The sequence below is a fragment of the Ranitomeya imitator genome, chromosome 10, assembly GCF_032444005.1.
Source record: "Ranitomeya imitator isolate aRanImi1 chromosome 10, aRanImi1.pri, whole genome shotgun sequence".
Classification (NCBI taxonomy): Eukaryota; Metazoa; Chordata; class Amphibia; order Anura; family Dendrobatidae; genus Ranitomeya; species Ranitomeya imitator.
This window is the reverse complement of record NC_091291.1, coordinates 122,039,977-122,063,811: the sequence shown is the minus strand read 5'-3', so window position 1 is coordinate 122,063,811 and position 23,835 is coordinate 122,039,977. Positions and strand designations below refer to the sequence as shown.

Below are 23,835 nucleotides of genomic sequence, written 5' to 3'. Positions count from 1 at the left end.
CATACCAATATACCATATGAATTGCGCTAATTAACCCTTTAATATCTTATAATGTTTCGAAGCCCAGGAATATAACTCAACTCTTACACCGACCCTTGTAAGACTTACAGACTACCTAATGCAGGGGTACAATAAGGGAGTGAGACCGGTGCAAGACTGGAAAAGGGCAACCACTGTGCACGTAGACATCATGATATATGCCATTCTGGGAGTGGTAAGTATTAGAGTTTACTATCCCTTCTGCTTGTGTTTGTCGTTCCCCTTGCATATCTAAATGTAGGCAGCTCTCCGTGGTCATTTGAAGCGCTACAATAATACAGAGAAATCCATCCGAGATGGCAGGAAACCTCATTAACATTCCTCGCAGGAAGAAAAACGACAATAGCAAATCATGCAAACCCAATTTAAAGCTCGACGACTAATTTGTTTTTAATCAAATGTTATGAAACAAATGCAGAAAAATAGAAGATGATCCTACAAATGCTGGAGACGAGGATTTACATGGGAAATATGCACTTTATTTTTACATTCTTTATAGAGAATAGAAAAAATGGACCTCTGGAGGCCTCAAAAGACAGATTACTACTGATATCATTGCACAAATCAGGTTTCTTGTGCATAGATAGAATGTGTATACTGTATATATACATACATAATACATTGCCATCGCCAATATTGAAATATATGATGTGCAAACATAAGAAATAAATAAGAATATATTTATGTGCAGCTCCTTTTATAGTAGGTGCATCTACCTGAATAACTCCCATCAAATTTTTATCCTCTTAATATATTGTATTTCTCCTATTATACAGCACTGTGTGCTTATAATTGCTCATTTTGCCTTTCTACCAAGATAATTCTTCTCTTTTCCATTATGTCTATGACATCAGGTGATGAAAAACTGACTAGCTAAATTGAAAGTATTCGACGCTCTATGTAAAAACAGGAAGTCTCTTTTCCGTGCATGAGACATCATTAGAACTACAATTCTACATCATTGCAAGGTCCCTGGCAGACCAACTCCACCCTCCCTTTAACTTCTGACTCAACTACTCCGCTCCTCCCCCCTGCCAGTGATGTAGAATTGTAGTTCTAATTTTGACTCATGCAGGAAAAAGACCACAAAATGAAGAGTGGCTGACAGCACTCACTCTACTGGGGCGCCCGTTCCATGCCCAGGGAACCTTCCTGGATATTCCAAGACCATCCAACATCAAATGAACAGCGCTCCACTCGGGTGTAGAAATCTTCAAAAAGTGCTTTATTTAGCCATGATACAACAGCAACGTTTCGACCAAAACTTGAAAAAGACGAAGTTTTGGTCGAAACGTTGCTGGTTGTATCATGGCTAAATAAAGCACTTTTTGAAGATTTCTACACCCGAGTGGAGCGCTGTTCATTTGATGTTGGATGGTCATGCAGGAAAAAGAGACTTCTTGTTTCTACATAGTTTTTTTCCTTCGTCCAAAGGAAAACTTATGAAAATCGGACCAAACTCTGATCGTAAAAATTGACCAATTTCTGATCAAAATACCGAAGAAACTAGGACCGATTTTCTCATATGAGAAAATCACTTAGATCTGAATGAGCCCTTGGGGTCGCTGCTGATAAACATATGAGAAATCATAAGAGTTTTATCCAGAAAGCATGGACGATCTTTTTCCAATTAAAATCCGATTTTCATCCGTATTCCACCCGTGTGCCCGATGTATATGCTGGCCTGCGTGAGCCCTTACGGGGCTGGCAGTGAATTTGTCTCAGCTGCAATAAAGTAGTCAGTCATTTTTCTAGACACAAAACAGACCTCAAAGTGTGCCGCGCTGCCAAGGACCACATGGCCAAACGGTGACTACTCTCAGTAGGCTGCACTGCCCTCCATGTGTGAATTCAGAATCAACCAACCCAATTCTGAAAATATATAAGACCTTAGAGTTGCACATTAATCTCGTCCATTCTTCTAAGAACATAGAGCCAGAGAACGGCTTGTCTCATTCAGTTCCTTTGAATGTCTGCGTCATGTTAGCTTTTAGAGACGACCCTACCTGCACAGAACCGCCATTATTTTTCTATCTGATTTGCCGAATTTTGCATTTTATGTTCCCTCTTTAAACATAACTAAGTCATATCTACAATTTCCTTTCTTTTTACAAATAATTACTGTCATGAGGATGAGAAAAATCAAATAATGACAACTTACATCTGGTACAATCAGGTAAATTGGATCATTTTACATTTTGAATAATTTGCATATTTAATTTCCCAGATGAGCATGCATGGCTTATAAGTCTCCTTGCTCTGGCATGCCAGGCTTGGCTTGTCACTCTCCACAAGACGTAATGTTACCCCTTAGACCCCAGTCCAATCATATCAGATCTCATACTTTGCACCGCTGAGGGGCAGCACCCTGAAACACTGTGGCTGCCAATTGAGACTCTGGTTTGGCTTTTATCCCAAGTCATATGGAAAGGCTCCTTAAAGAGTCAATATTAATTTTTAGGATAGCTGGTTCCAATAGGAGGCGCTACAGTTCTAGTCCTCTTCCTATCTGAAGGGACACTTTGCATATTTAATTTCCCAGAGGAACACGCCTGGCTTATTCTAATGGCTTCCCTGAAATATATACCACTGGCTGCAGCTTCACTCAATTACATCAACTGTTTACTGGGAGTACTGGAAATTGGATCTGGGGATAATGAGTAAAGATGAGAGAATTTATTCAAGTGTAACTGAATTCTGCACAAATTTTATAAAAATCTAAATTTTCCAGGAAACATTTTTTTTTGCAGTTTGCTCCATGCAAATTCAACCTCAGAAGGACACAAAAGGTCCCCCAAAAAGATTGATGCCTCACTGTTCCTCTGCCCCACCGCCCTCGGTGCCAGCTCTTTGGTGCCCTACACCTTTACACTATTGCGTTCCTCATCTTTGGCCTCTTCATTCTAGGCTAGGACTTCTGGAACTGGCCAGGCATCGGACGTTCCTGCCGACATGGCTCATATTGCGACATAACAATGTTACAACGTACGTCATGACCTTACCGCGAACAGTGACATCCGAGGCCTGGAAGTCCTAGCTTAGCGTGACGATGGGGAAAATGATGGTGGAAAGGAGAGAGGTGTGCTGGACTAGATGGCAGCCAACAGGCAGGGGGAAGAGGGACAGGTGAAAATAAAGGAAGTATTAATTTTTTTTCAAGCTTACCTTTATTATGGTCTGGGGTCTGCAAATAAGGAACACCCAATTCACAAGGAATCATTTTACTGCGAACAGACTTTCGGAATAAAATCCAAGTACTGGTAATTTGGAAATTTCAAATCTCACCAGATCCGCTCATCTTTACTAATGAGACAATCCCTTTAACCTTCACTGTTTTAGTATAAAGAGGAAATGTAATGAATAACACATACACACACAATAAAAACAAAAAAATACAATAAACATCAGCTTAAAGGGATTGTCCAGTCTCGGCAAAAATTATAGACGAAGTACAGATGGATACAAAATACTTACGGTAAGTTCAGCATGCTCTACTGCTCTAAATTCTGTGAATCTGCCTTGGCGGCCTGGGCTGGGACCTTTTCACTTCATGTTCCGAAGCAGACCGATGGATCTAAAAGGGTTACAAATAAGTCAGTTGTCTAAAATGGGGGGCGACCGAAGGGCACGCCAAAGTCTATGGGCGTGCAAATTTTGACACCTACATCTGTGCCTCTCCCAATGTCAAATGACTTGTGCCTTCAAATGCTGTTTTCTCTTTGAACGGCGCCGATTATGCACGGCACAACAGGTGAGATGGCTACGACATTGACTGCTGCGCTCTGCATAGGCAGTAACCAAAATGAGTAAATTAAGTATAATGAAGTGCACTTTTAGCTTTCTCATCTTGGTCGCTGCCTAAGTAGAGCTTAACAGACCATGGCAAACTCATCTCGACTGTTACGCTTTGCAATAAAAATGATCAAATGGCAGAAGATGAGCAGCAAGTGAAAGAACAAACTATTAAATTATGTGCACTGCTCGTTATTCCATACTGTCTTAATGTAATACTAAGAGCTGTAACTCCGTGACACTATTTGTAACCATAACTAGGGTTAGGGTTTCGGTTAGGAATTGGTTTGGGGTTAGAGTAAGGCTTAGGGCTAGGGATAATTTTAGGGTTAGGATTAGATTTAAGAGAATATGAATAAGTTCCAGCTTCCACGATCGAGTAAAATTAAAATCGTCTTTTATTAAATAATCTACGGACAACAGGCAAGACAAAGGTACAACGATGCAACGCGTTTCGAATCACCTATTATCCTTATTCATAGCATTAAAAAAATGTTTTGCTATGAACAATGATCAAAAATGATCCGAAACGCGTTGCATTATTGTACCTATGATTTGTCCGTAGATTATTTAATAAAAGTCGATTTTAATTTTACTGGATCGTGGAAGCTGAAACTTTTTTCTATTCTTTTACTGCTGCACACAGATCATGTGTGTAAATCTTGGGGTGACGAGTTAGCGGGACTTTCTTTATACTAAAACTAGATTTAGGATTAAATTTAGAACTATGGCTAAGGATAGGGATAGGAAAATAAAATTGCTTTTAGAGAAAAAAATATAATAATGTGCAGCTTTTTATTTTTAAAATGTTACGTCTGACTTCAGCACAAAATACACAAAAGCCTAAAAACTATTTTTTTTATTGTTGATTTAAACATTATTTTTCATTGTTTTGTTTGCACTTTTAAAAGTTTCTTATGAGTGTGATATGTTTTATACAGTGGGGCAAAAAAGTATTTAGTCAGTCAGCAATAGTGCAAATTCCACCACTTAAAAAGATGAGAGGCGTCTGTAATTTACATCATAGGTAGACCTCAACTATGGGAGACAAACTGAGAAAAAAAATCCAGATAATCACATTGTCTGCTTTTTTAACATTTTATTTGCATATTATGGTGGAAAATAAGTATTTGGCCAGAAACAAAATTTCATCTCAATACTTTGTAATATATCCTTTGTTGGCAATGACAGAGGTCAAACGTTTTCTGTAAGTCTTCACAAGGTTGCCACACACTGTTGTTGGTATGTTGGCCCATTCCTCCATGCAGATCTCCTCTAGAGCAGTGATGTTTTTGGCTTTTCGCTTGGCAACACAGACTTTTAACTCCCTCCAAAGGTTTTCTATAGGGTTGAGATCTGGAGACTGGCTAGGCCACTCCAGGACCTTGAAATGCTTCTTACGAAGCCACTCCTTCGTTGCCCTGGCGGTGTGCTTTGGATCATTGTCATGTTGAAAGACCCAGCCACGTTTCATCTTCAATGCCCTTGCTGATGGAAGGAGGTTTGCACTCAAAATCTCACGATACATGGCCCCATTCATTCTTTCATGTACCCGGATCAGTCATCCTGGCCCCTTTGCAGAGAAACAGCCCCAAAGCATGATGTTTCCACCACCATGCTTTACAGTAGGTATGGTGTTTGATGGATGCAACTCAGTATTCTTTTCCTCCAAACACGACAAGTTGTGTTTCTACCAAACAGTTCCAGTTTGGTTTCATCAGACCATAGGACATTCTCCCAAAACTCCTCTGGATCATCCAAATGCTCTCTAGCAAACTTCAGATGGGCCCGGACATGTACTGGCTTAAGCAGGGGACACGTCTGGCACTGCAGGATCTGAGTCCATGGTGGCGTAGTGTGTTACTTATGGTAGGCCTTGTTACATTGGTCCCAGCTCTCTGCAGTTCATTCACTAGGTCCCCCCGCGTGGCTCTGGGATTTTTGCTCACCGTTCTTGGGATCATTGTGACCCCACAGGGTGGGATTTTGCGTGGAGCCCCAGATCGAGGGAGATTATCAGTGGTCTTGCATGTCTTCCATTTTCAAATTATTGCTCCCACTGTTGATTTCTTCACTCCAAGCTGGTTGGCTATTGCAGATTCAGTCTTCCCAGCCTGGTGCAGGGCTACAATTTTGTTTCTGGTGTCCTTTGACAGCTCTTTGGTCTTCACCATAGTGGAGTTTGGAGTCAGACTGTTTGAGGGTGTGCACAGGTGTCTTTTTATACTGATAACAAGTTTAAACAGGTGCCATTACTACAGGTAATGAGTGGAGGAAAGAGGAGACTCTTAAAGAAGAAGTTACAGGTCTGTGAGAGCCAGAAATCTTGATTGTTTGTTTCTGACCAAATACTTATTTTCCACCATAATATGCAAATAAAATGTTAAAAAAACAGACAATGTGATTTTCTGGATTTTTTTTTCTCAGTTTGTCTCCCATAGTTGAGGTCTACCTATGATGTAAATTACAGACGCCTCTCATCTTTTTAAGTGGTGGAACTTGCACTATTGCTGACTGACTAAATACTTTTTTGCCCCACTGTATGTTTGATGGGAATCTCATCGCCTAAAATATGTGTATGAATAGTGCTATCCGTCAGCTTGATTACAGGGTGGATAGTTGTATTATAATGCACATTTTTTATTTTTGTCCTGTTTTATGCCGTACAGTCCTGGTTTGATGAGTTTCTTACTTGGGATCCAGAAAACTTTGATAATGTCACAAAAATTTCAATTCCTACGCAATGGGTATGGAAACCAGATATTGTGGTCACTGAGCAGTAAGTATGCATTATTTCACAGTAAGTATGCATTATTACTTTTAAGTCTTCCATATGATAGGTGAATTGTTAATTAGAAGTATTCTCAACAGTCATGGGCTTAAAGGGGCATTTTGGTGTTGACAGGACTTGTCTATTTTGGTCGGTGCCTGTGAATATGAATAATGGTAAAGGGCAGATGATGGCCCAGCCTCTTAAAGTGGTTGTGCAGGACTTGCATATTGATGGCTTATTCTTAGGATAGGTGATTAATAGCTGATCGGTGGGAGCACGACACCTAGTGCACCCACCGATCAGCTGATCCCTAAGCCGCCGCCGGTTTGTAAACTGCTCAGTTGCACAGCTCCATCAGTGGTATAATGGCTGTGGCCGAGTACTGCAACCCATCAACAATTCCAATCAATAGGATGCAGATGTGCAGTACCCCGCTGCAGCCATCAATGTAAAAGTCATGGGCAACTACTTTTATTCAACTTCTCCACTTGTTTGTTTTTGACTTTTGCCAGCTTTCTATGGCTCAGTCGCCAATTTGCCCGAATTTGCATGGATCAAATTGCAAAATGTTTATATTCTGGTTAATACTGAATTCAATTCCACTTGCATACATTTTGCTCATCTCTAAATTAGGTTTCATATATCTTTTATATTACGCGTTCTGAATAAAAGTCATTTGATCTTAGAAAACGAAAACGCTGACCTTAAGTTTTGTTTGGTTTCCAGAGTGGATGAAGTGAAATCTTCAGACGAGACTTTTGTCTACCTCGATTACACGGGCAGAGTCTATAACAACAAGCCCATGCTAATAAAATCTTCCTGCAAAGTAAACCTTTATTATTTTCCATTTGACCATCAGAACTGCTGCCTGACATTTTCTAGCTGGACTCACACAAGTACGTCCGTCCAACCTTCCGCCGCGACATTATTCCGTTGCTTGTGTTATGCACGAGTTTAGTGAAACTTTAGAAAATTAATACCTTAATTGGTATCTGATTCCCCAAAAAATGACATTTTTGTAATTTCTTTTTTTCCCTTTTCAGTACAAGACATGGATTTATCTTTTTGGAGACATACAAATGACACACGGAGTTTCACTAGTAACTACAAGAAAAATGGGGAATGGGATATTCTGGAAGTCATTCCCAGCCACGTGGTACTTACAGAAGAGGATGACAATCACAAATTTGGGCTGGTTTTGTTTTCTGTAAGTGAATGCCTTTTTTATTATTATTACTAGATTGTGGCCCGATTCTAATGCATCGGGTATTCTAGAATATGCATGTCCCCATAGTATATGGACAATGATGATTCCAGAATTCACGGCAGACTGTGCCCGTCGCTGACTGGTCGAGGCAACCTTTATGACATCATCATCGCCATGGCAACCATTATGACATCATCGTCACTGTGCCCGTTGCTGATTGGTCAAGGCCTGGCGGCCTCGACCAATCAGACGCGGGATGTCTACGTCCTTTATGACATCATCGTCGCTGTGCCCGTTGCTGATTGGTCAGAGACTCGGGATTTCCAGGACAGACAGACAGACAGACAGACGGAAAAACCCTTAGACAATTATATATATAGATTATTATTTTTATTTGTGAATTAAACCCCTGGCATTTTGTTGTTATGTCGACCTGAAGTTGTGGCTACTACAGAATATGACATTTTAGACATTGCCATAGGTCAGCGTTTCTAAAACTCCAGTCTTCATGGCCCCCAACACATCATATTTTCAGGATTTCCTCTGTGTTTTGCTCATGTGATGGAATTATTATGAAGTCATCAGAAATGGCCACAGGATCTCTCACCTGCGCAATACTAAGGAAACCCTGAAAACATGACGTGTGAGAGGTAGTGATGAGCGAGTGTACTCGTTGCTCGGTGTTCCCTAGCACGCTCGGGTGACCTCCGAGTATTTATGACTGCTCGGAGATTTAGTTTTCATCACGGCAGCTGAATGATTTACAGCTACTAGCCAGGCTGAGTTCATGTGGGGGTTGCCTGGTTGCTAGGGAATCCCCACATGTAATCAAACAGGCTAGTAGCTGTAAATCATTGAGCTGCCACGATGAAAACTAAATCTCTGAGCAGTCATAAATACTCGGAGGTCACCGGAGCATGCTCAGGAAAACCCAAGCAACGAGTACACTCGCTCATCACTAGTGAGGGGTCATGAGGATTGGAGTTTGAAAGAACTGCTATAGATAAAAAAAATATTTTAATGCATTTTACAACATAACAGTGGATGCCACCATTGCATCTGCTGACTTGGGACAGTAGAACATCCAAAATTGGCCCTATTGTTAGGGTAGTACATTACAGTTAGAGCACTTTGTAGCATGTAGAACACTTCTCGGCTCTTTTTTAGGTAGCACTAAGGTAGCAGTTTCCCCCAATTCTTTGGTGTTTGGGGCCATTAATGGACTGCTGGAGCCCATGTGGCTCATAGTAACATAGTAACATAGTAACATAGTTAGTAAGGCCGAAAAAAGACATTTGTCCATCCAGTTCAGCCTATATTCCATCATAATAAATCCCCAGATCTACGTCCTTCTACAGAACCTAATAATTGTATGATACAATATTGTTCTGCTTCAGGAAGACATCCAGGCCTCTCTTGAACCCCTCGACTGAGTTCGCCATCACCACCTCCTCAGGCAAGCAATTCCAGATTCTCACTGCCCTAACAGTAAAGAATCCTCTTCTATGTTGGTGGAAAAACCTTCTCTCCTCCAGACGCAAAGAATGCCCCCTTGTGCCCGTCACCTTCCTTGGTATAAACAGATCCTCAGCGAGATATTTGTATTGTCCCCTTATATACTTATACATGGTTATTAGATCGCCCCTCAGTCGGCTCAGATTAGGTTTCTGCTCTGAACTGATGTTGGGGTTAGTCCTGGCTCACTATTTCCATTCTTCTTTATCCCAACGCTGTTAGACAATGATGAGATCCCATGTGCGGCTGGTCATGCTCTGCCACCAAACTCCCTCAACCATGTCCAAATGGACCTTGTGCACTGGAGACCAGAAAAGGGCCTTCCCCCAAACTGTTCAAACTTCACCTTGAATGCTGAAGTATTAAGAATTGACATCACAGGAGATAAGGGGACAAGTCCAACCCCTTAAAAACAAGCTCGAAATAACCCTAGTTTCTGGCAGATTATATATATTTATTTTTTTAAGCATTTTAATTATTTTTTTTCATTTATTTCCTGACTCATTTTTTAGATAGTAATAAGAAGAGAACCTCTGTTTTATGCCGTGAATCTGATTCTGCCCAGTATGTTATTAATGATCATGAATATTGCTGGATTTTACTTACCCCCGGAAACTGGAGAGAGAACATCCTACAAGATCACTCTGCTCCTCGGATATTCTGTCTTCCTCCTCATTGTATCAGACAATTGTCCTCCCACTGGAACACCACTAATAGGTGATTTTTTTTTACTAGTCCTGCACTACAAGACTAAAATCCCCACTTAGAGGATACGTTCCCTAGAGTCGTCATTCTCCTGGACTGTCTCAACTCTTTGTGTTCCTTCCTTATAGGTTCATATTTTGTAATGTGTATGGTTCTTCTTGTGATCAGTGTGATGGAGAGCATATTCATAGCCCGAGTAGTACATCAGGACACTCTTCATCGATCGGTTCCTCAGTGGGTGAAGACAATGGTCCTGGAGAAGATGGCTGCACTGGTCTGCGTAAAGAGCAAAGATTATTTTGCTATATCACGCAATAATATATCAGATATATCAGAACAGAAAGAGGACAGTAATAGCACTGGTAAGTAATAGATTGAAGGCTAAACCAACTAGTATATTTCATATGTACTGCTTAAGTTTGGATAACAAGACTAGAATTACATAGAGGTAGGAAGGGGCTATATCTCAGGAAAATAAAAACAACGCCAAAGGTCAGGAAAACGGGAATTTACAACAGGATTACAACATTACATATTAATGTCACGTAACAGGTCTTCTTTAACGTGGTGTTCCCATCTGGGACATTCATGGCATGCTGAGAGGATATGCTATAAAGATCTCATCTATGAGGGTGCAGCAACTGAAAGATGCATCACGAGAACGAGGCACAGTTGCCCTCAGAAATGGAGAAGTGGCTGCTTGCTCTCAGAGGACCAATAAAAATTTTTTAGACAGCCATGTGTGCGTGGCTACATGGATGACAACAAAGATCTGGGTCCCAGTTGTGGGACCTGGCTGCGTCTATTGGACATTTACAGCACATCGTGTTGATTTGCCCTTTCTTGATTTCAGAACTTTCAGACAATCAGATGTCTCCGCACTTCAGCCCCATCTTCCTTCACATGCAAGCCGTCTCATAGACACCACGAGAGTGTGAAACAGCTGCTGCATCCCATTCTTAACCCTTCCAATAACCCCTCTTAACCCTTCCAATAAATAATATATACTTGCCAACTGTCCTGAACTTGCCAGGATTGTGCTGAAATTTCAGATACAGTCCTGGTAGTTTCAGGGCACAAATAGAATGTTGGTTATGTAAACCCCATCCAAACGTTAGTTGCCCATGGTGAGTTAGGACCCTCCTGGGAGGAACATAAACATTCCCCCATCACTAAATGTTGATAAGTATGGCGATGATAAAGCTTATAATAACAATAGTCATGCTATAAATGAGAAAAAAACATCACAGATCCACCAAGAAAATCATATTCAGTTGCCTTAGACTTATATTAAAGGGGTTGCACTAAATTTGTACGTTATTACGCTCCATTCATTTTCTATGGTATCACCAGAGATAGCAGAGCGCTGAGCTCAGTTGTTCTTTGACACATTCATTAAGAATGAATGGTGTGAAGGTGCACATGCTTGTTTCACACCAATCATTCAAGGCTCATCAGAACCTAATTCTTGGGATTAGTGGGGGGCCCATCAGTCGGACTGATAATGGTTGGTAAGTTCTTCTCTATGTTATGGTTCAATTGGTGAGATAGATCCTCTAAGTCCAAGGTCCGGGTGTCACGGGTATGTCAGAAGCTGAACAGTCGCACTGCAGCTAGCTGAAGAAGGTCTCTGCATTTGGATTTGCATGCACCTTCTTAACCCTTCGGACTCTCTGACCCAGTGGCAACCTTTTTCTGAGTCTACTTGACACATCTGGATTGGGTGTTTATAGACTCCCAGCCTGCTGCTGGGAGTTGCTGATGATATTTTCGTTTCCCCATGTTGAGGCTTGGAGCTATAGCAGTCGGCTATATTGCACTTTGGTGTTGCTGGAGGACATCTGTGTTTCATCTCTTAGTCTACTCAAGAGATGAAACAAGGGAATAAGGTGTTCCCCTTGTTTGTCTATCCCCATCTATCTTTAGTTGCAGTGGTTATTGACTAGTGTTCATCCTGTCTGTACCTAAGCAGAGCTTAACGCCAGGGTCAGACAGGGATTAGGTACCTGCTCGGCGATAGGTACAGAACTTATATAGGGATGTTTAGGGCAGACAGGGTGACGTTAGATCTGCTTAGGGGTCCCCACTCATACCTTTTCTTAGTGTTGGGCTCCCTACCCCTCATCCCTTCGTGGTGCACTTAGTCTTTCCCACACTGTGCGAGACACCAGGTGGGGCATATGGACCACCGGCATTGGTGCAGCAGACAGGCGAGGCACGGGGGATAACAGATGGCATAGGTGCTGGAGGCTGCAGGCAGACAGGAGACTGGGAAGCAGGTAGCAGTGGTGCTGGAGACCGCAGGCAGACAGGAAACTGGGAAGCAGGTAGCAGTGGTACTGGAGACCACAGGCAGACAGAAGACTGGGAAGCAGGTAGCAGAGTCCGCAGGTATACAAGACTGAGGAACACTAAAAGTCTTAATACCTAGACCCAGGTGTTTGTCTTGGTGTACCTTATGTAATCTCAGGTAGACTATTAAATTGGATCAAGACAGGTCGCCTGCAAAGCCCGATGTGGAGTACAATAGAATTCAGCAGACCAGGATGAGGGGAACAAAGCCCAGATCCAGGACAGGTGTGTAACACTCTACTCTATGCTCCATTCATTCTCAATGGGAGTGTCTGATAAAGCCAAGACTGCGCTCAGCTGGTGTTTGACACTTTTATGAGGAATGAATGGTATGGAAACGCGCATGCTCGACCTCCGCGCCATTCACATAGGGCTCTTCAGAATGTTATTCCTGGAGTCAATGAGGCTCCCATCAGCCGGACTGACGAATAGGAAGTTATCACCTATGAGTTCAACCCCTTTAACCTGATAACTATTTAATTTTTATGTTTTTTTCACAGAAAAATTGTCAATCTACAATGATGAAACTATCAAGTACCATATCAGGCAATTGGCCACGGCACAGGACCTGGATGCGCAACTCATGATAATAAAAGAAATCCAAGAAAGCCTGAAGAAGAATACAGACAGGTGTATCTCCAACGAGTGGCTCCATGTTGGATACATCATTGACATGTTCCTTTTCCGTCTATATATTTTAATTGTACTTCTGTTCATGGTTTCCATGGCAGCAATATGGGCTCGCTGGCCCCAAACTTAAATTATACTGAATTAAATCCAAAAGAAAAGGACAAGATGGACCCTATTAAATGTAACTGAGCAAGAACCAAAGTCATGTGCAGAACTTACGCTTACAAAGATGTAATGACCCTCATCAGCTAATATTGAATAATTGTTTGACAGTGTAAACTTAGTCTGAAAATACGACAAATTTGGGACAATGGTGCACAGATTTGACCTCATTTCGTCAACCAGGCTAAAAGTAAACTGTTACCCATAGCGACCAATCAGAGCTCAGCTTTCATTTCTTTAACGGCTAGGTTAAAATGAAAGCTGCTCTGTGATTGGTTGTTATGGGAAACACGACCATTTTTATTAGACATTTGATTGTCTCTTGCGCTCACTTTTAATTATTTTACTTCAGAGTGTTAATATTTTGCCAATGCTAATAACAAATATGATGCATTTTTTAAACTCAATACCCCATTTGTAGATGGTTGACACGTGTACGCCTCACTTTTCTATCAATAATGAGATGGTTTGAATTAATTTGCACCAAAAATTAAAAAGTTCAACTAATGTTAGATTTCTGTTGTAACCACAATAGTAAATGTCGGCCAATGCAATTCAGAAATGGAGGAAAACAGCGTACCAAAGATGACTCACACTCCCTACATTTTAACAATATAGCTCTTTATTATATAGCAAACACAGAAACCCAGAAAGCACAAATAAAAACAATGAAAAATGTGCACATTGATCTAGAATCTGCTTCCTAGACCACGAACTGGCTCTGGGATACAAGCCATATGACCGGCAATAGAGCCATGAAAGTATAGTAGGTATCCGAAATAGGTGCAAACAGACACTACCACAAAGTGATGCTAAATACTATTAAACAATGAAGACTGGTGCAATACACACAAAAAAAGCATCATGTGAGTGTAAGAACTCTAAACGTATCGCCACAGGAGCTGGCTTCCTCAGGAGTTACCTCAGAATGAGGACTCCACACATATTGCCAAAGGAGGTGGCTTCCTCAGAGGTTCCCTAAGAATGAAGACCCAACACAAGTGGTGGTTTCCTCAGGGGAAACTTGTGAATGAGGACCTTGTGATTATTGCCATAGGAGGTGGCTTCCAAAGGGGTTTCCTAGAAATGAGGGCCCTACATACATAGATATTGCCACAGAAGGTAGTTTACTCAAGGGATCCCTGGGAATAAGGTGCACCCACGTATCACCACCTGAGGTGTTTTACTCAGGGGTTTCCTGGGAATAAGGACCTCATATCTATTGCTACAGAAGGTGGATTGCTCAGAGAATTCCTGGGAATGAGGAGTCCCTTAGTATTGCAGCCGAACTTGGCCTCTTCAGGGGTTCCCTAGGAATGAGGACCTCATATTTGTTGCCACAGGAGATGGATCCATCAGCAGTAAGGTTGAATGGCTATACTAGTGCTTTCTATAATATATTGTTGTAAAAAGCTGAGTAAATTACGTGATCATCATGAAGATAGACAAAGAAGGATTCAGTAATCAGAAAAAACAATCTCATCTCCTGAGATCTCAGTCTGCACATGTGCCGACTCTGGCTGCCATTTTCCCGAAGAATGGGAAGGGGACTCCGCTCACTGGCAACATCTTATGAGAGCCCAGCGCCAGCAGCCTCGCACCACCAGAACACCCCTTCCTCCCAGTCCAGTGCCCACAGCACATCCCCAGTACTGCCACCACTGGCCTCCTAAAGCAGCTACCCTACCTCCTCTAACCCCGCTCCACCGCAGCTACCCCCACCGATCAGCTACCACAATATCAGACTATAAGTCGCATCATCATTTTATTTAAAAAAATGTTATTCCTATTTTCCGCCCCAAAATTTCGAGTGCGTCTTATGGTCTGCTGCATTTTATAGTCTGCAAAATACAGTATATACCAATGTTAGAAATGAAATGATACACTGCAAATTCATCTCCGCGCAGAGCGAGGTTCAGATTCAAGCATAAAGCTAGTAATAAATGCCCAAAGCAAGAAAAACACATAATACGTATCACCCGGGATTTGGCCACCAGTTATCAGCATCTGAAGACTGAGGTTAAGATTAAACATCTCACTGACTTAACTAACACTTTGTTATACGTGTGTGTGTAAATAAACAAGACTTTCTATCAGGTAAAAGATAGGTGACATCAAGTAAAACCGAGAGGAGTTCCCTGTGCATCTGGCTTATAAATGGCAGTCAGTGCGCAAAGAATAGGCAAAGTTTGCAGGGAAGATGAAGAAGATGTCACTTTAGTAGATACGTTTATAAGACCATAAAAGACAGTAAAAAAAAAAAAAAAAAGAGTTGGAAACTTATTCTGGATCTACACATCTAATATCAGCACCAAAAATTGTCTTTTGTCTTATTGTTTGCATATGGGTGCGTTAAGAGAGATATTTTGCCGAATTGCCAAATTTTGTCAAATTGCCTCAAAAATTTAATTTGTGTTGAATTCATTCACAATGAATCGAAAGTGCTCCAAAGCCTCCAACTACCCTGAGATGCCATTTTTGACACTGTGAGGTCTCCTAGGACTGTATCCAACCACCTTTTAAGCTATTTAATGCAAATTTGCCTTAATAATATCACAGCAACCTCAACAAATATGGCTAAGACAACCTGTCTCCTCCATACATCTGTGACCTCGTCTCCCGGTACTTTCCTGCACGCAACCTCCGATCCTCACAAGATCTCCTTCTCTACTCCCCTCTTATCTCCTCTTCCCACAATCGCATACAAGATTTCTCTCGTGCAACCCCCTACTCTGGAACTCTCTACCACAACATATCAGACTCTCGCCTACCATCAAAACCTTCAAAAAGAACCTGAAGACCCACCTCTTCCGACTAGCCTACAACCTGCAGTAACCACCGATTGACCAAACCACTGCACGACCAGCTCTATCCTCACCTACTGTATCCTCACCGATCCCTTGTAGATTGTGAGCCCCCGCGGGCAGGGTCCTCTCTCCTCCTGTACCAGTTGTGACTTGTATTGTTCAAGATTATTGCACTTGTTTTATTATGTATACCCCTCCTCACTTGTAAAGCGCCATGGAATAAATGGCGCTATAATAATAAATAATAATAATAATGTACCGTATTATGCTTCACTACTGTGTCATTACATGCAATAGCTGTACAGTTTTTTCAGTGTTTTATGGCTTTTTCTTCCTATGTGGCTAAGTTGTGAGCTGTGACGTCCTCTCACTATCCAAATTCCGTAAAAATGACTGCTGTTTTTCACGTTGCTTTTATATAGGCTATGATATTCTCTCCTGATTGGCTATGTTAAAACATGTGATGCGATAGCTGCAAAGCATTAGGCTGGGGTCACACTTGCAACTGCAATGCGAGAAACTCGCTCCAGTCTCTCGCCTCAATACCTGGCACTGCCGCCGGTGGTTCGGACCGGAGCATTCAGCTGCATAGAAATCCAGTGCCGGGTATTGAGGCAAGAGACTCAAGCGAGTTTCTCGCATTGTAGTTGCAAGTGTGTTATAGAAAACCCGTCCAGTCATGCCCAAGGTAGTGTGATCCTTCTCTGGCTCATGCTATCTGTTGCAATATGCCATTTTAGGGGAAACGTGAATTGCAAATTGCTCAAACTCACTGGATTTAGCAAATTCCTAAAACTGGAACATGAATTCAATTTGCATTGAATTGCTTCACTCATCTCTTTTACTTACTCCTACTGTACCTTCTTCAACTAATTTCTATCGCAGTTTCCTCTACTAACTCTCACCAGAACGTCTTCTGATAACACCTACATTAGCTGCTTCTACTAAATCTTAGAAGAGCTTCTTCACCTTTCTCCCACCCTTGTTTCTTCTCCTAACTCCTACCATAGCTTCTTCTCTGAGGCTTCTACCATATGTTCTTCCACTTACTCCTACCATAGCTTCTTCTCTGAGGCTTCTACCATATGTTCTTCCACTTACTCCTACCATATCTTCTTCTCCTAACTCCTACTACAGCTGAGCCTACTCTACTATCTTCTGCCATAGGTTCTCCTACTAACTCCCACCATAACTTAAACTAACTCCCACCATACATTCAATTAACTCCCACCATACATTCTTCTCCTACCATAGCTTCTTTTCTGAGGCTTTTACCATATGTTCTTCCACTTACTCCTACCATAGCTTCTTCTCCTAACTCCTACTACAGCTGAGCCTACTCTACTATCTTCTGCCATAGGTTCTCCTACTAACTCCCACCATAACTTAAACTAACTCCCATCATACATTCAATTAACTCCCACCATACATTCTTCTCCTACCATAGCTTCTTTTCTGAGGCTTCTACCATATGTTCTTCCACTTACTCCTACCATAGCTTCTTCTCCTAACTCCTACTACAGCTGAGCTTACTCTACTATCTTCTGCCATAGGTTCTCCTACTAACTCCCACCATAACTTCAACTAACTCGTCTCCCACCATACATTCAACTAACTCCCACCATACATTCTTCTCCTACCATAGATTAAATCCTACCACAGCTTCTCCTACTATCTTCTACAATTGCTTTTCCTAAGTCCTACCATAACTTTTATTTTTACTAATTCTTACCCTAGATTTTTCTCCTAACCTCTATCATGGCTTCCTACTTTCCTACCATAGCTTTGCCTACTAACATATACGAAGTAGCTTATTTTTTACTTATACTAACCTCTACTGAAGCTTCTCTACTGAAGATTTGTCTTCTATTTTCTATCTTGGCTCTTTTAGTTCCTTTAAAAATATCTTTCTTTCATTTCATCATAGATTATAATGCCAATTGCCAAACATTTTATATTAACATTTTAATCAAGTCCAGAGGTAGAGAGCTTAAACAAATAACCATATTCCTGATACATTACCTCAACCACATGTGTTAAAATAATATTCAAAACTACAGGTTATTTCTGCCAAAGTTTTCATCTGATGAACCACTTATAACAAGCCTCAGATACTGTATTCCCCACAATTTGCTAAACATTATTCAAATATACAAGATATACAAATGAAGACGTGTCCATTTCTATTTGGCCACTTTGCAAAATAAATTTGTCCTCCAAACCTAAAGCAGCGCAGAGAGTGGAATCACAACGACTGGCTGCAGCTAATGTGACACAAAGGAAACATACACTGTAATGAGGATATGTATTCCTCCCTAATATTTCTAGATATACCGTATTTAGAAAAGTTAGATTTATTACCGGGAGATCTTTGATGATGAGATGATGTATATATATATATATATATACTATGTGCACTTTAAAAACTTGTTCTAAAATTTCATCTTAAGAACTTCCTTCATCTTTGAGAGTCCAACACTCGCCAGCCTCCCAGCTTGCTGTTTGTTGGGTGCGGTGCGCTCTTGAAGATTGACATTTTAGACTGATGGCTTTTTTGCAGCATCGCAGAAAAGCAGGGGCACTAAAGGTGGCTGTATCATACATTCCCAATATCAGGTCAGCTTTAGATCAGTGCTTACAAGCTCTATTAGAAAGAGCTTGTAAGTGCAGCATATGCTCAGCCACCACTGCTAACCTAAGCAATAGCCAGTAACCTAGACAATGAGCATTAAACAAAAAAAGTTAACCTTTCTGGGTCTCCACTGTGAATAAGTGAACATATAGGGTTATTCCCTACTGGGCAAGCTATCCTCTATTCACAGGAAAGGTGTTACATTGATGACCACTGGGGTGCAAGCACTGGGACCCTAAACGATCATGTGAATCCGACCACCAATCTATTCTAATGGGACATTTAAAGAAGCACGCCTCCTCCAATCAAGATTTTTATCCTCTTAACATATTGCAGTCATCATATTATATAGCACTGTGTACTCACAATTGCTCATTTTGCCTTTCTACCCAGTTAATTTTTCTCTTTTCTCTGCTCTATGTAGAAACAGGAAGTCTCTTGTCCCTGCGTAAACCACTCCCCTCTTCAACTCCTGACCCAGCTGCTCCCTCCTCCCTCTACCTGGGACCTTTCCAGGGACTTAGGACTCATGCAGGGAAAATTGACCTCCCGTTTCTACATAGAGCTTAGAAGGATTCAGCTAGTCAGTTATTAATCATGTGATGTCATAGACCTAATAGAAAAGAGAAGAATTAACGGGGTAGAAAGGAAAAATGAGCAATTGTAAGTACACAGTGCTATATAATGTGATGATTGCAATGTATTCAACGGACTAAAACTGGAATTGAACAAAAGAAAAAAATAATTCTGAGGTTTTCATTTTTTTCTCGTTACGCCATTTACTGATTTAGATTAATTCTTTTTATATTTAGAAAGATAGAGCGTTTCTGAACTCGGCAATACCAATTATGTGTACTTTTTAATTTTTTTAATTGGTTTATTTTGTATGGGGCAAAACGGGAGTGATTTGAACTTTTATATTTTACTTTTTTTTAATTTTAATTCTTTTTTCTTGTTTCAATAGTCTCCTTAGGAGGACAATCCAAACTATTACATCTGCTTTTAAGCACTTTTCCTGTCTTGGGCCACCTATGCACAAACAATATGATATGACATCCAATGTATAGTGCTATAGTTATATTTTTATACCTGAGCATTGCAGAGTAAAGATCAATGACCATAGCGGGAGACAAGACTAGTCCTTTTCTGCCACTGGACAGCTTTTCCCAGCGCTGCTGCAGGTAACATAGAGGTTATCCCAACGTTGTGGTGATTACCTGCTGAACACTGAAGGTCCCATCATTGGAACACCCACAATCCCAAAATAGGGTCTCTGAAGTTCCCCGTGTGAATAGAGCAAAGGCCACACATGCACACCACTAAGGCTACTTTCACACTAGCGTCGGATTCGGCCCGTCGCATTGCGTCAGGCTGAGATTCCGACGCTAGCGTTTGATGCGCCGCACAATGGGCGCAGCGGATGCATTTCTCCGGCGCATCCGCTGCCCCATTGTGAGGTGCGGGGAGGTGGGGGTGGAGTTCCGGCCGCGCATGCGCGGTCAGAAAAAGCGGTCCGTCGGCAGCAAAAAACGTTACATTTAACGTTTTTTGCTCCCGGCGGTCCGCCACAACACGGCGCAACCCTCGCATGATGGTTGTGACGTGTGTCAATACGTCGCAATGCGTCGGTAATGTTACTCTATGGGGTAAAAACGCATCCTGCAAACAACTTTGCAGGATGCGTTTTTTCCCCTAAACGACGCATTGTGACGTATTCAAAAAAACGCCAGTGTGAAAGTAGCCTAACCCATTCATTATGGTCTGCTGTTGTACTCGTTTTTCTCCAGCATCCCCATAAGCATGTGTAGACGATGAAATGGGGTATTTTAGTGCCCGGTTTTCAGGATTAATGGGGGGCCCAGAGGTCAGACCCCTCGCAATCAGTAAGCTATCACCTATTGTGAAGATAAGATGATAACTTGCTAAGTGTGGAATTACACTTCTAAAAGGGCAAACTCGATGGGTCGCGTCACAAGGTCTTTTCCTGCCATTAGTCTTCTATGTTTCTAAACCTTAGCAATTAAAGTTGAGCTTGTACATTTTCCAAAGTCATTCTGGACGATCAGTTCAATGATGTATTTATAATGGCTTCTCCTAGATCAGATGGCATGGAAGATGACATTTAAATCTTCTCTACCTTTGAAGCATCATTTGCATCCCATCATTTTTGCATCTCTTTCACCGTTTTATTCTGCTCCAACATGATTCTATAAAAGATGCAAATCTCTGCTTTCAATCCCTGAGACCTATTTTTCGCTTTGCCATTGTTGCCTTTGCCTTTTCTGTGCGTTATCTTTTGATATTGATGTTGTTCAATTAAAAAAAAATAATCAAAGTTTGGTTCTAATGTCTTTACTTTTTCTATTTCAATTTTATTTCTTTAATACAATGTTTTAACAGGACATCCCGATTACGATGATCCTTGTTGGGGGACTCCCACCTTGTATATGGTGGTTAGAAGTGATATTTTTCACTTCTCCTAACTAAAAATTAATTTACCAGGACCCAGGGGTGACACCGACCTCTACGTCCTTTATGGATAAGTCTCGGAGTGAATGAAATCATTGCTTTGACAAAGTCAGACATCAATATTTTAGGCATTTGGTCAAGTTCAGAAGTGACATTAAAGATATAAGTCCACATTTCAAAACATGAAAGTAAGGTTAATAATATAACTTTCATTACAAAATTTTCAGTTCTACTCAAGCTAGCTGTTGTTAAAATGAGTAGACCCCACATTAAAAAAAAAAAACAACTACTTCTAGAATTGTGTACGACTTCCATGATTTTTAAGGACAGCACCAAGTCTTCCAGGCCTGGAATAAACAAGTTGGTGACATACTGCAACATCTCTTTTTCCATTCTTCAAGAACACCTCTTTTATAGCCTGGATGCTGGATGGAGAGTGATAACATCTTGTCTCTTCAGAATTCCCCATAGGTGTTCGGTGTTTGATTAGGAGACACTTGGCCACTGAATCACTTTCACCCTGTTCTTCTTCAGAAATGCATCAGATGGGTGTTTTAGATCATTGTCATGCGTCCTTGAGCCTGTGCTTTGTGGTCGGTTTCACTATCCGCTGAACCACAGCAATTACACATTTTCTGTGAATGTTTATTATCTGTTATCCTTGCTTTAGTCTTTTTAGGTTAACAGGTGTTTTCATTTATCAATTTGTCTGCCCTATCACCTTTCGGGTGTGGCTTTATACACTTCCCTCCTGCTGGTTTTTCCTGCTGGTGATATTCTTATTTAGTTGTCCAACCATACTTCCATTTTTTATGCCATTCAGTGAAAGACCAGCTAGAGATTATCTGTCTTCTGATTATGCTTTTCACCCTGCACCTATCTTCTGTTTCTTGTTTAGGAAGTAGGCAGCATACTTTCTAGCAGTACGTACCTTATCTTTTCATTTTGTATTTCTTGGTTTGTTTTAACTCACTCTGGGATCTCTTTCTATTTTCGTACTCCTTCCTTTCTGTAGGTAAATCACACTCTGCTCTGCCCACTGGTTCCTTAGGAGCAATGTGAAGCACCTGATGGCCTTTCAGGCAGACTAGGTCCAAGATGCCATAGTTTAGTATCTTGTTAGGAACCACTAGGGCCTGCAGGGTCAGAATCTCTAGCCTTTACAGGAGCCAGCAGGTTCAGTAGCAGTTTCTAGTGTTCTTCCTGTTTTCTCATGTGAGCTGTTGCACAATCATTACAGTCATGTTGGAAAAATGCTCGTCTACTATGGGCGCTGAGCTTTGGCAGCATCTTCTCTATCACAATAGAGCAGTACATCTGTAAATTCGTGATACCATCGATGACATGGAGCCCCCCAACACCAAGAGCTCTCATGTGCCCCACCTAAGGACATGGCCACCTCCAGGTCTCACTGTAGGCACCATACTTTTAGAAGAATGGATTAAAAAACTGCACGGTGCCGACAATGAGCAGTATAGTGAGTATTGTATAATGAGCAGAGACTACGTATAATCACTCCATGCACCGCCCCGATGACTGGAAGTAAGCGGCTATGCGGAAAATTAACTTCATTCTTTTCTTGTAGCCTCTCTTTTATTAAACCAGCCTTACACGATTTAAATGCTCTTTACCTGGATAGTAACCCTATATCTGCAGGTAGATAGTGTTTTTTGGAGGTTTTTAAAGTGAAAGAAGTGTAACAGTGATCAACTTAAATTATGAAAGATATAAGGGATCTCATTACAAAACAATGACTATGAAGTAAATGTAACTCTAGTAGTATAGAGGCGGGACGGGTCATAGACAGATCACATTTCTACACTTCCAGGATTTGTCCTCAATTAACAACAGAGGAGAGGGTACATGGATGGATACATATATGTGGTATATAGGGAGGACAGAAGGCATGAGAAGTCACTTTGTGACACAGTGTAGTTCAGGCTTGTGAAGGTGAAGCCTCGGGTGGACAACGATCCAGATCTACAGGTATCGGGTGATGAATTCCGGATCCATCTTTGGGGGCAGCCGGTACTATGGTGACTCTACTTATCCTACTCATGATCTTCCCATGTACAGGTGAGAGAATCATCGTTTTAGTATTTTAATGATGTCACGTTTTGGCAACATAGAATTTAGTGTTTATCGAAAATGATTGTTTTTTAAATTACATTTTTGTTTCTTTCTCGTTTCCGTCATAACTTATTAATAATGCTTGATACGTTTATACCCCTTGTTTATTATGTTAATCAGTGGGGGGTTCCAGGTCCTAAGACCCCCCAACGATCGCTCTAACCAAGCTTATACTCAAGCGCACGGACTGGTGTTTGGACTCACACACTTCCTATCCAAGTTCATCCTCAGCTTTGTGAAAGCTAGAAAAGAAGTTTTTATATATTGTTTGTGCAGCAAAACCTTGCTTAATGTTTTATTAATTATAATCTTGTTTCCCTTTTTTTTTTTTACATTTTTTATGTTCTTTCTCTAAAGATTTTTTTATATACATACATGCACCATAAAGAGTGAACGTTTTCAATAACACACAAGAATTAAAACAAAAAAAAAATTCTACAAAAGTGAAAGAGGGGTTTGTTCCCTCTGTACTCTAACTGCTTTTCTTTATTTCACTACTTCCTCTGATGACGCTTCCTTTCAGAATCCCATTGCATGCTGGGATAGTGAAACCAAGCGTCATCAGGGGGCAGCGGCATCGTAAAGGCATGCTGGATAGTGATAAGCGAATGTACTCGTTACT

The 23,835-nt window shown here is 41.1% G+C and overlaps 2 protein-coding genes across 2 annotated transcripts in view; both read left to right on the top strand.

The window, feature by feature from the left end:
* Positions 1 to 61: 61 nt before the first annotated feature.
* LOC138652309 (5-hydroxytryptamine receptor 3A-like) lies at positions 62 to 13,680 on the top strand. The gene is made up of 8 exons (XM_069743100.1): positions 62 to 214; positions 2,171 to 2,215; positions 6,501 to 6,610; positions 7,331 to 7,500; positions 7,648 to 7,811; positions 9,839 to 10,043; positions 10,160 to 10,393; positions 12,884 to 13,680. The coding sequence occupies exons 1-8, from the start codon at positions 119 to 121 to the stop codon at positions 13,141 to 13,143; spliced, it is 1,284 nt and encodes a 427-aa protein (XP_069599201.1). The 5' UTR covers positions 62 to 118; the 3' UTR covers positions 13,144 to 13,680.
* A 9,436-nt stretch (positions 13,681 to 23,116) lies between these two features.
* LOC138652247 (5-hydroxytryptamine receptor 3A-like) overlaps positions 23,117 to 23,835 on the top strand; it is a 34,233-nt gene continuing 33,514 nt past the window's right edge. Inside the window, exon 1 of the mRNA XM_069743015.1 lies at positions 23,117 to 23,159. Coding sequence (XP_069599116.1) covers positions 23,117 to 23,159 — 43 coding nt within the window. The remainder of the gene's footprint in view (positions 23,160 to 23,835) is intronic.